This window comes from Coccomyxa subellipsoidea (genome assembly GCF_000258705.1).
Source record: "Coccomyxa subellipsoidea C-169, whole genome shotgun sequence".
Lineage (NCBI taxonomy): Eukaryota > Viridiplantae > Chlorophyta > Trebouxiophyceae > Coccomyxaceae > Coccomyxa > Coccomyxa subellipsoidea.
The window spans coordinates 1,155,452-1,166,373 of NW_005178034.1; the positions used below are offsets into that span (position 1 = coordinate 1,155,452).

The following is a 10,922-nucleotide window of genomic DNA, read 5'->3' on the forward strand; positions in this document are numbered from 1 at the left end:
ATCTGAGTCAAGAAGGTTGCAATGTCAGCTAGAAAGTGATAGGCACCAAAATTGTATTCTATTCACACTGTCAAAGTTGGGACAAGGCTTCGCAGCAAAAAGCTGGAGTACAAAGTCAGAGTCCATCATGTGTCAAGTGGTGTACAGGTCTCTCTTCTGAGGCATGCACTGCTGTGGAGTGCTGGCCAAACCATGCTCCCACTATCTGGCAGGCCCTCATGACTAGTGTACATTCCTTTCCTCGGCATCATCTACAAAACTTGCCTCTCATATGAAACAGCAGAGCAGCTCGACGGGAACTGCCCAAGATGTGCCCATGTCCAATCATTCCCATTCGCTGTCCTCTGTCCTTGCGACGCTCTACTTACAGTTCCTCTTGGCACCTTGCATGCCTCCTGAGCCAGATGGCAGCTGCAGGGGCCATTGTCTGGTGTGCTACAGAGGCACCTGAGGCTGAGGAGCCTCGCAAAGACGCCAAAGCAGCCGTCACCGGGGTGTGTCTGGCATGCGGAGGGGCTTGCGTACAACGGCGATCCCGGCCGCATCGGTGGTCACCGGCGATGCTGCGGCAGAGCGCATGTTGAGCCTGCGCGTGGGCACCGCCTCCACCTGTACAGAGAAGACATCATTGGACGAGCTCATTTCGGAACACACAAACGTCGCGAGGCCTTCAGGATCACCGGTTAGAAGGTGCAGGCCAGTGTTTGAAAGTTTAGAGTACTGCATTGAGAGGGGAGGGCGGGGTCGCACCTTCAGAATGCTGCTGGACTGCAGGGGCCCGCCGCCAGGCTCTGGGCTGCCGTTCTTGTCCCCTGCCACCTTCCTGCGGCCATCGACACATGATTGGCGCACACACAGACTCTTTGCTGCTGCAGGCCGCCACAGGCTGGTGACATGCCTTTGAGCAGGTGACATTCATTGGAGCGCCCAGGCAGTAGGAGGAAGACTCATTGGGGCCATGAATGATGGAGCATTGGTAAGCCCTACAAGCATTGGTAAGCACAACCACCACCTGATGCATGCATGCAGCAGCTTAACTTAAGATTCCACAAAGGTCACGGTGATCAGGGGTGGGTGCTGACCTGGCAGAGGTGGGCGAGGGCGGGGGCTTGGAGGTCTGCATCTCCAGCATGTGGAATTGGCCGTCCGCCCAGAGGTGCGGCCGAGCCGGGGACGTCAGCGCCGTCTCCGCATGCGCCATCCACACGCGCCGGTCCTCCCGCTCTTCCTCGGGGCCCCCCTCTGCTGTTCCCCCGCTGCTCGTCGGCTCCACGAGCTCCTCCTCCCTGCGCAGCCGCCGCACAGCTTCCCTCAAAACAACCGGCTCAACAATGCCATCTCGCCACAGTAAGCCCTGAAGAAGGTAGAGCAAAGATGACACAAACACAGCTGGTACAGAGAAGGACAGCTCCCTCAGAACACCAGGCGACACCCACGACGTGTCCTGACAGAGTGACATCTTGCAAATGAGAGCCCAAGAGAAATCAAGCTGCAGCTGATTGGTGAATACGTCGCAAGGTTGAGAAGAGTGAGCGGGGTTTGCTGTGGGGCTATTGAGAGGGGGGAGCTTGCCTTTCAGCCCACATGGTGCGCCTGCACAGGTCCCACTGCTCCTCTGCATCCACTGCAACCTCCCCCAAGCCATCCTCCGCACTGCCGAACACAGCCGCAGCTCAAGATAACCCAACCCACAAGATTCTCACAAATGGAAATAAAGCAGAAGTTGCAACTGCTGCAGCGCAAACACATAAGTGTGTTGATCCTGTGAAGCAAACAGTTAGAGGGCGGAAGCAGGGTGGCAGCACTCACCAGAGCACTGAGTCTGGCGTGGAGCCATAGCTGGATCCCATGACATCATCCGCCATCTCGTGGGGCGCTGCAGACAACTGCGCACACACCCGCTCAGGTGTTCAGGTACAGAGAGGCCTGGACGTTTGCGAGCAAAGAAACTATAGGAGGCTGCATGATACACAGCTAGCAAGAACTCAAGGTCCCTCAGGATTCAGCTAACCTGCAAGCGGTGTCGCAGCAGCAGGCCATCGCAGTGGACGACATACAGGTCTTCCAGTGCAGCGAGCGCAGCGCTGCCTGCAGTGTCTGAGCGACCACGGGCGGCATTGGCGGCCAGCGGATCTTTGCGTCGGTGCAGGAAGCTCGACGCCACCAGATCCGTGCCTGCACAGCAGCAGCTGCAACCTCACTCCCATGTGGCGAAGGAGGCATGCACAGGTTCCTGCCACTACCATGCCGCTGGTGATCAGCAGGTGCTCATCTACCACTTCGAGGAGCTCTAGAGCAGGACAAAACTGTATTGTGCTGAAGGCCTGGTAAAGAGACTTGTATTCATGCCAGGAGATTTGGGTTCTTGCCAGAAGCAGGTGAAACCCGCACCGGAGCTGCCGCTGTAGAGGTTGACGGCGGCTGCGGCGGCGGAGGATCCCGGGATGACGCCGTTGAGGATCCCCGTGTGGCGCACGCGGCCCACGGCGCCCAGCCGCTGCGGCTTGGCCTGCGCCGTGCCGCTGGCCGCCTGCAGCGCCGCCGCAAGGTGCGGCGCCAGATTCTCTGCGGCACCTGCGCGGCCACACAGCCTCTCCTTTTGCTGCCACGCTTTTATCTTGTAAGACGTGAGTACTCAATGACCCAGCACATGGGTTTCTGAACATGACTTGGTCACAGGACTGCCCCACTTGCCAAACACATCACATGCAAATCTCGGGATGAAGCCCAACAGCAACCAGTCACCTAACTTTGTTGCTAGGTCCCCAATCTTGCTGCACGCGCTCCTCAGGACTTCAAAGTTTGTATTGAAGGATGTGGTGTCTACATTGGGGGATTCCACTGCGTTGGGGCAGGAACGCACCGGGGAGGGCGAGGCGGTAGATGTGGGTGGTGCCGCGGGCAGAGGAGACGGAGAGCAGCGTGCCGCAGGCTGAGAAGGCCACGTCCTGGATGGTCGCCGGCGTCAGGCCGCGCATCAGCCGCATCAGGTGCACCGCCCCGCCGCCGCCCGAGCCATTCCGCCCGTCCCCACGCATCGGCGAAACCTGCAACCCACCACATGCATGCACGCATCAGCCGGCAGAACCTCTCACCAACTCATTATATGGTCCCTGAGCATGGTACGATGCAATTGAAAGTCTGAAACTGCTTTGACCTGACCCCTCGAGACATAATCAGTACATACAGTCTTCCTGTCAGCTTCCACAGGGTGATGTCAAACAAAATTGCACAACGCCACAAAGGCATGAGCAACTGAGATGAAGCATGAGAGGAAGTCAAAAGAGCAGCACCTGGAAGATGTTGATGTTGTGGCCATGCACAGAGGCGGTGACGAGCAGCGTGCCGGAGCCGTCCCACTGCAGCAGCAGCAGCGGCGCGGTATGCGCGCGGAAGTGCGCCACGACCTGCCGAGTCACCACGTCGCGCACCATCACCGTTCCCACCACCTCCGCATCTCCGCAGCCGGCACCCACTTCCTCCCGCGGCGACTCCCTTCGTGCACAACTCACAATATAAGTGTAATTTTTTGGCCTTCAGTGATCAGATGACCTCTAGGTGGGGTTCCCTATTGCAGCATGCATAGCAGGTATCCGCAAAAGGCAAGCCTGACTGGGTCAAAGTGGCACCGTACGCAATTTCAAAACGCCGCGCACGCGGATGTCGGATACCTGAGCCAGGCCAAGCCTCAAAATCACTTGCCTTCACGTTTGCATGCTTCAATCATTGCAGGAAAACAGAGGAGGAAATCCTTTCTAACAGTATGCTTGAGCATATCCCCCAGCTCTGGCTTCAGCTTGGCTAAGAGGATCCCGGTGCGATGTGTTCAAAGCAGAAGGCGCACAGTTCAGGAGGACAGCTGTTCCAGGAACGGATAGTCTGGGGGACATAGGGAGTTGATGTCTAGTGCACTGGGACAATGAAGGGAAGGAAAAACAGCGTGCCTTGCGGAGGCGGCTTCCCAGGACCCGGAGCGCCACTGGCCGACCTGCGAGGAGACGTACTTGAAGCCGGCCTCGCCCAGGCCCAGCAGGTGCTTGCCGCCGGTCTTGGCCGCCGCGCGCGCGTAGCCGCCCACCGACTCGTACCCCGCCAGCCGCCCGCCCGCCGGCCGCGTGCTCGCCGGCACCAGTGACTGCGGCGCCGCGCATCCCGACACCGCCTGCACAGTGAGCTTTGTCACTCCAAACGCTCACCCTTATTTCTAGCAGATTGCCGGGGGAAACCGATATCTGGCTGCATGCCGATTACTTTCAAATGCTGAGGTGCATGCTTTTGGCTACTATCCAAAGCACCAAACCCTTGATCTCCTTATATTGGGTGTTCAGCACACACCAGAGAGAATTCCAATTTGCCACTGCATGCTGACGTTCACAGCATGGCCCTCCAGAATATACCATCTTATTGCACAGTGCTGAGGGCTTGAGTCAGCAGTGGGAGGAGGCTGACCTGGTTGGAGGCGTAGGCCAGCCAGCGGGGCCCCAGGGCGAGGGGCACGGCAGTGCCCGGCGCGGGGCGTTCCCCGTCGACCAGCTGGCGCGTGCACGGCGCCGGGTAGGTGACCACGCTGAACGTGCGCTGCAGCGTGCTCGCATCAAACGCCATCACCTGCATCATTTCAGCTTTTGCCTCCTCAACACCCAGCCAAAGGGACACATTCTGAGGACAGGCTGGATAGGTGCAAACGAAAACTGCCTCATGCCCTAAGGAAGCAGTGGTGCCTGTCTACAGACAGACAGCCGGACTTGAGGGAGGCAGGCCCCTCTTAGTGGACACTCTTTAAGGCTAGGCTGGGTCAGGCAACTGAACAAAGAGCTCAGTATGCCCTAGCAGCACGCACGGCAGAATGGACAGCTGGAATTGAGCAAGGCATAATGAGATGCAGTGGGCAGCTGTTGATGTGCAGGGCGACGCTGGCAAGGGGACAGGTTCTGAAGCGTGAGGCCTGGAGGGCACAGGGGCCTGCCTGGGCGTCGAGGGCGACGATGAGGAGGCGGGGGGACGCGCGCACGGAGAGGACGCGCGATGTGAAGGTGAGCGTGCGCACAACAGAGTGGGTGCGCAGCGTGTACAGCTGCACCAGGCCTGGCGACCCCGCGCTCTCCAAGCCATCCACCCCCACGCTGCCCTCCTGAGCCCACAACCATGCCCGTCAGTCCTGCTTCCTTGGCGCGACTGGCAAGTGCTGCTCAGCAGGACCCATCAGTCTTGCTTCCTTGGCGCAATTGGCAAGTGCTGCTCAGGAAAATTGTAATTGCGAGTGGGGATTCCTCTACCAAACTCGCCTCTAATTGATAAGTCCATTCAACCATGGATTGCCAGCGTGATGGCATACAGGAAGGTCTTTGGCATGGTGGAGAGCATGAGCAGGTGAGCATCTAATCAGTCATCTTGGATGGCAAAGATGTAACGACCCTCCTCTCTGTCTCAGCAAGGCAAGACTGGTGCATGGCACAAAGGCAAGTGCCAGGGAGTCACCCGTCCGGCAGCGGATGGGGATGCAGGCTGCGCGCTCTCCACCGGCACTATGGCGAGGCAAGGCCGCATGCCGTGCAGGGGTGAGCTTGGCGTGTCCTCCCTCTGTGGCATCGGCAGCACCTCGAGGAACCTGAACAAAGCGTTTGGCAGAGCTCAGACACAACCTTGGAAGCGCTATTGCAAGCGCAAGCCGTTCAACTTGCCACTTTATTTTTTAAGCAGGTGTGGTGCGTTCTGGGACCAGTAGAGCGTTGCCTAACATGTGCTTGGCCATACAACTCTCAATTCTCAGCCTCACAGGCTCAGGAATGCCCATTGGAGGAATCAGAAAAAGATTTTGGGCCAGCAATTAACACGATGATCAGAATGATCAAACAACTGGAATGAAACAAAATGAACCACCAAGAAGCTGGAATTCTGTGCTGTAATTGGCAATGGAGCATTGCTGACCTGACAGGTCCCTCTCGTCGTGATACCAAGAGATTTGGTGCGCCAGATTCCAGGTCCCACATCTGGAATCCTGTCGCGTAGCCCACCAGCAGCACACTTCTGCGCACAATCTTGACGCCATTCCTCTTGCTGGGCGTATATTCCAGCTCCCCGAACTTGACTGTGGTGATTCGCTCCTTGTCCGAGGAGTCCGTGGTCAGTGCTGATATTCCAGTCGCCAATGAATTTCCAACATGACCAAGAGACGTCCCCAAGCTCCTCAACGAGCTTTGAGTCCAGCCAAAAAGTTCCTTTCTTGTAACAGAGGGCTTCTGCATTGAAGACACAGGCCGAGACTCTTGTGGTGCCACACCACTTGCTACAGCATGGTAACCGAGCAGTCTATTGGTAAGCGAGACATGCAAGACGAATGACGTCGGGGTTCGTCACAGTACCGGAAATACCCAGAAGGATGTCAAAGCCTAGTTGGGACTCGTCAGCTCCCGTCACACCAAGCAGGGTCGCGATGGACAGAGCCTCAATTCTAGGTCCGAAGTGGCGCCAATCTGCTGTGGCATCCGCGAGGACATCGGCAGTGAAGGGCCTCGAATCCAGCTCTGCAAGTGTTGCCAAGATAGGCTAGAAGGCAAAGTTCGTAGAAATCGCATGCAGCAAGCCTGAGCCTGCTGCGATGAACTAATTACAGGCAATTAGTGGCCCATCAACAACCTTTACGCATATAAGAGCTTCATTTCTGGCATCTGACTGCCGGTAGCAAACCGTCTCAGGACAGTGATGGGTCTGAGACATCTGTCAGGCGTAGTTCCTCGATACTCTGTACTATAGATCTTATGTGTTGTATTCACAACAGTACTGAATATCCGTCCGTAAGTAGGGCCGGGAAATGCTGGTCCTGATGGCCTCTTGTGTCTTCGCGTGTTGTACCATTGTCATCAGGTTGGGGCTCTAAGGAATGATCTTGCACGAGCCCCCAACTCAATTTCTTCGGTTCTTCACGCATCTTCAGAGATCGGCAGCTCTGCACACGACAGACATCCCAAACTTGACTTCATGCGGGTGCATAACGCTACTTCATCAACAGCTAGCTTTCCAGGATGACTAGGAAGACAGCAAAAACCCATACGTTGATCCGTGGGCACCTGATTAGATATGAATTTTAAGTTTTCATATAGTACATTGGGGTGCTTGTTGTACACTGGGTGCACAGCTGCTGGAAAAGTACTCGTTGATGGGTTGCATTCCTCGCAGATGGGTGGAGCTCGCTACAACAAAGGGGTGTCAGGCACTGTCGTAACACCCGCTCGTGCCTTCCTGGCATGCGCCGCCATCCTCATCTGCCTGTTCTATGCTTTGACTGCGGCCTTTCAAGGCCATATCTCAGGTGTTGAGGTAAGGGAACACCCCATACCCTGTATGCAATTTCAGTGCCTGGGCATTCTAACAGAATGTAGCCAAACCCTGAATGACAGTTCCTGATCTGCCTCAATGCATACCATCTGTGGCAGGGTCCGGCTTCTTCTGGTACTCGACTGCGCCTGAATGGCCTGGACCCAAGGGAAAAGAGCGAGGAGCGGGATGTCAGCGCTCTGCTGTTGCCGACAAGGGAACGATGGCATGGTCCTGAGGATCTTGACGCTGCAGCAGCAGCCAGGGCAGATGAGATCAATAAAAGCTGGATAGAGAGCCCAGGTGAGCACACCCTTCTTCTGAGGTGCAGCCACGCACAAGCCTGGCCAGTCTAGTCTGCTGCTCTTCAGCTATATCCTGCGCAGGGCTTCTGCAATTCCGTGTTCTATATTAAGTTCTATGGTGAGGATTGTGTCTTATGCTTGATTGTGGTGAGCAGGGAACGCCGCAGGTTCTTGGTGGCTGCAGCCTGGGTTCCACCTGTCATTCATGGAGGAGAATCCGCCATACCCCTTCCAGCGCATCAAACATGTGGATGGCAAGGACACCGGCGTAATAGCCATCATTGCTCCCTTCTATGACCTGGATTACTACAAGGTGACACATGCTCACATACACCTCACTAACCCTTGTGCATGCAGCAGCGCCCTTGCTCAATAGTCCTGGTATCAGTGTGACTTTTGAAATTTTTTGGATCGCTAGAGTGGGGATGCTGGGCACAGGGGGAGCTGGCACGCGCATTCTTCTGGAGGCTGAAAGCGAACGGACATATCATCATTATCATCACCTCATATCAGGAATTCCCCGGCCGCATTGAGAACCCCTATGACGACCGGCACACAACTCCACAGGACAGGCTGATCCATGAAGCTGTAGACGGATATGTGCACTGCTTCAGGTGAGGCTGTGCAATTGAGCTGGGGAGTAGCACCTTTGCCAGCCAATATTGGGGCTCTTACTCAATCCCTGTGGTACATCACGCCAATGCTTGCGTCTCCTTACATTGAATCACATCTTTCAATGTTCCTCAGGCATTGTTATCCTGACTTTCTAACAATGCCTGAGCAGGGAACCCACCAGATTTATCCCGCCTGGGATACCACGCATTCTGCTCAGCGAGAGTGATTTCCATGACCCTGATCGGCGAGATGGAGGTCAGATCCTGTACTTTTTTACTTGTTAACCTGCATGCGAGACACTGTCACACACACCCTGCATGCAAGCCTATGTTCCTTCTGGTGTCTTCTGTGGCATGCTTGACAGGATCGCATCAATGAGGAGAGACTTGCTATGATGCAGGGGGGTCTTTGGTCCCATTTGGGTTGCCGAAGGAGTATGATCTGTTTTACAGCAATCAGGGCGGAGACTGGAATGATTATGCTCGCAATTGGACACTTGCAAAGGCATCCTTCAAGCGGCTCATTGCAGAGCTGGGCATAAAGGTGACAACTTACCATCCTCCAACGCATTTCTGTGACTTTGCATACTATGCAAGATGACAGTTCTTGAGCCCCTTGCATAACAATACCATTTGCTCCAGTGCAGTGCAGCTTGCAAATTCCAAGAATGTTGCAGGTGATCATAATGGGCCGCGATTTGAATAAACAGGAAGACCATGATTTGTCTCCCTTGATAGCTTCTGGCCACATTGTCTCCCATGGGCCCTCCACCCCCTGGAAGGACTTCCTGCGGTATATAGAAAGCTCACGGTGCGCCCAGCCTCCTCAATCTGAAGTAATAGCTGCTGTAAAGAGCCATTATATAGGTGCTGTTTCTCTGCAAGAGCCCATCATGTCCAAGATCAAGTTTTGTAATCCATGACTTGATGTTTTAGACAATTAGACAACATCCACCTGCTCAAAGACAATCCACTTTCCTTGGCTTGGGATTGTTCGGGAATCCACATCATATTGCCGTGGTGATTGCAGGGTTTTGTTCGCGCCAAATGTGCATGATGCATCGCCGCGGGTGCTAGTAGAAGGCCTGAGCCTCAATGTGCCCATACTTGTGAACCGGCACATCTTAGGAGGCTGGAAGTATGTCAATAACCAGACTGGCGCCGTTTTTGACAGCGAGGAGGATGTGGTGCCAGTCTTCAGAGAATTGCTCCGGAAACAACAGCAGTCAGAACTCAGGCCTAGAGAGTGGTTCAGGTATGTTCAAAACCACATGCATGCATGCAAGATCCTGATCGACAGAGTGTGCTCATTATGTTGAAAATGGATATGCTCCACTTTATTTAGCTCATCCCCCCATGAATGGACCTCTGCTGACTGATTACAGGGAGAATTGGGGGAAGGAGAAGGCGACCATAAGGTTGCAAGCATTTTTAGAACTTGCAGTAGGAGAAGAACGGTTGAAAAAAGCCCAGGAAATTGTGAAATCGAAGGTGACATACAAGTGATTGTGTACATGGGATCTGGATGCCTATCTGCAGTTTGAACTCTGAAATAATTACAAAGTGTCATACGGTCTCCGCTTTTAACATGGCCAACAATATTACATTGTAAATTCTTCAGCAAAAACACTGCTTACAGTATTGTGCTTATAGTGCTTCTGCCAACCATAATATTAATGCATGCATGCATATGCCATCTGAACTTCCAAAAACTTCTGCATATCTGTTCCTCGGCTCTCTCACCAGCACTGCAGCTCACCATCTCACCAAAAGAATCCTTTACTACTAAGCACAAAACAATCACAGATTCATATATTCAAGTGCCCCTGCACAAGCTGCACACAGGGGTACATGCACAGTAATTGGTACTCATCTGGCCAGCTGGACTGAGTCTGCAGAATACACTCTCGCTCAAGGATTTATGAAGCAGATCCTTCGCCACCGCCGCCAATCTGGGTGCCGCCAGGGCCTGTTCAATAGACAGGAAAATAGACTCAAATTGTGCCTAACAAATGTAATGCAGGAAACGCCAGCAAATGTTTTGCACTAGCAATAGTTCAACAATTTGGAAGCTTCGTGTGCGAGGTCCTTGGAGAAAAGATAAACTCACGGTTGGGGTTGCTGAAGGGTGACTCCTGCAGAACACCACATGAATAAAGTTTAGCCATCATCTGGCTATATTTCATGCATGGCAACAGCATTCTCAAATGTAAACCAGTAAGGTCTTGAAGATATTAAACACCCACCTCGCGCTGCTTCTTCTTCTTCTCTGCAACTTCCTCGTCAGAGGGTCCGTCCACACGCTTGTAGCCCTGGACATTGCCCTGCCTGCTCACCAGCACCCACAGGTTATGTCAGATCTACCATAAAGCAATAACTCCCCAAAGAGAGCTCTAGTCACGGTACTGATAGAAGAAGAGCCTAGAATGTGGATAACAGCGGTGAAAACTTCTACAAGTTCATGGTCAGAATATTACTCTGCTGCCTGGTTGAGGGGGTCGTCTTCGGGCTTTGGGTTGCCGCTCTCAGTGATGCCCTTTGGGGGCCAGTTCTTCAGGCCAGGCAGCACTCCCTCGCGCCCCTCAGAGACACCAGTCCTCTCGCTGTTAGGCCCAGCCGCCATCACCACACGAGGTGCACGAGAAGAGATCCGCGCATTCCCTGTCCAAGAAACCACCCAGAAGTTGAG

General features: G+C 54.3%; 3 protein-coding genes across 3 annotated transcripts; 1 reads left to right on the forward strand and 2 right to left on the reverse strand.

The window, feature by feature from the left end:
• Nucleotides 1-486: 486 nt before the first annotated feature.
• COCSUDRAFT_63899 (hypothetical protein) lies at nt 487-6,646 on the reverse strand (the record flags this gene model as incomplete). Its single annotated transcript, XM_005647250.1, has 16 exons — nt 487-609; nt 751-823; nt 1,083-1,286; nt 1,585-1,653; nt 1,810-1,886; nt 2,012-2,175; nt 2,392-2,574; nt 2,864-3,047; nt 3,294-3,495; nt 3,969-4,162; nt 4,450-4,608; nt 4,913-5,131; nt 5,479-5,608; nt 5,929-6,130; nt 6,372-6,524; nt 6,637-6,646. 16 exons carry the CDS (start codon nt 6,644-6,646, stop codon nt 487-489), a joined length of 2,346 nt encoding a protein of 781 aa, XP_005647307.1.
• Nucleotides 6,642-8,237, forward strand: COCSUDRAFT_47685 (hypothetical protein; the record flags this gene model as incomplete). Its single annotated transcript, XM_005647251.1, has 5 exons — nt 6,642-6,984; nt 7,177-7,317; nt 7,434-7,617; nt 7,775-7,932; nt 8,058-8,237. Exons 1-5 carry the CDS (start codon nt 6,979-6,981, stop codon nt 8,235-8,237), a joined length of 669 nt encoding a protein of 222 aa, XP_005647308.1. The 5' UTR covers nt 6,642-6,978.
• A 1,915-nt stretch (nt 8,238-10,152) lies between these two features.
• Nucleotides 10,153-10,856, reverse strand: COCSUDRAFT_63901 (hypothetical protein; the record flags this gene model as incomplete). The annotated part of the gene is made up of 4 exons (XM_005647252.1): nt 10,153-10,202; nt 10,344-10,368; nt 10,480-10,561; nt 10,711-10,856. The coding sequence occupies 4 exons, from the start codon at nt 10,854-10,856 to the stop codon at nt 10,153-10,155; spliced, it is 303 nt and encodes a 100-aa protein (XP_005647309.1).
• Nucleotides 10,857-10,922: the final 66 nt, after the last annotated feature.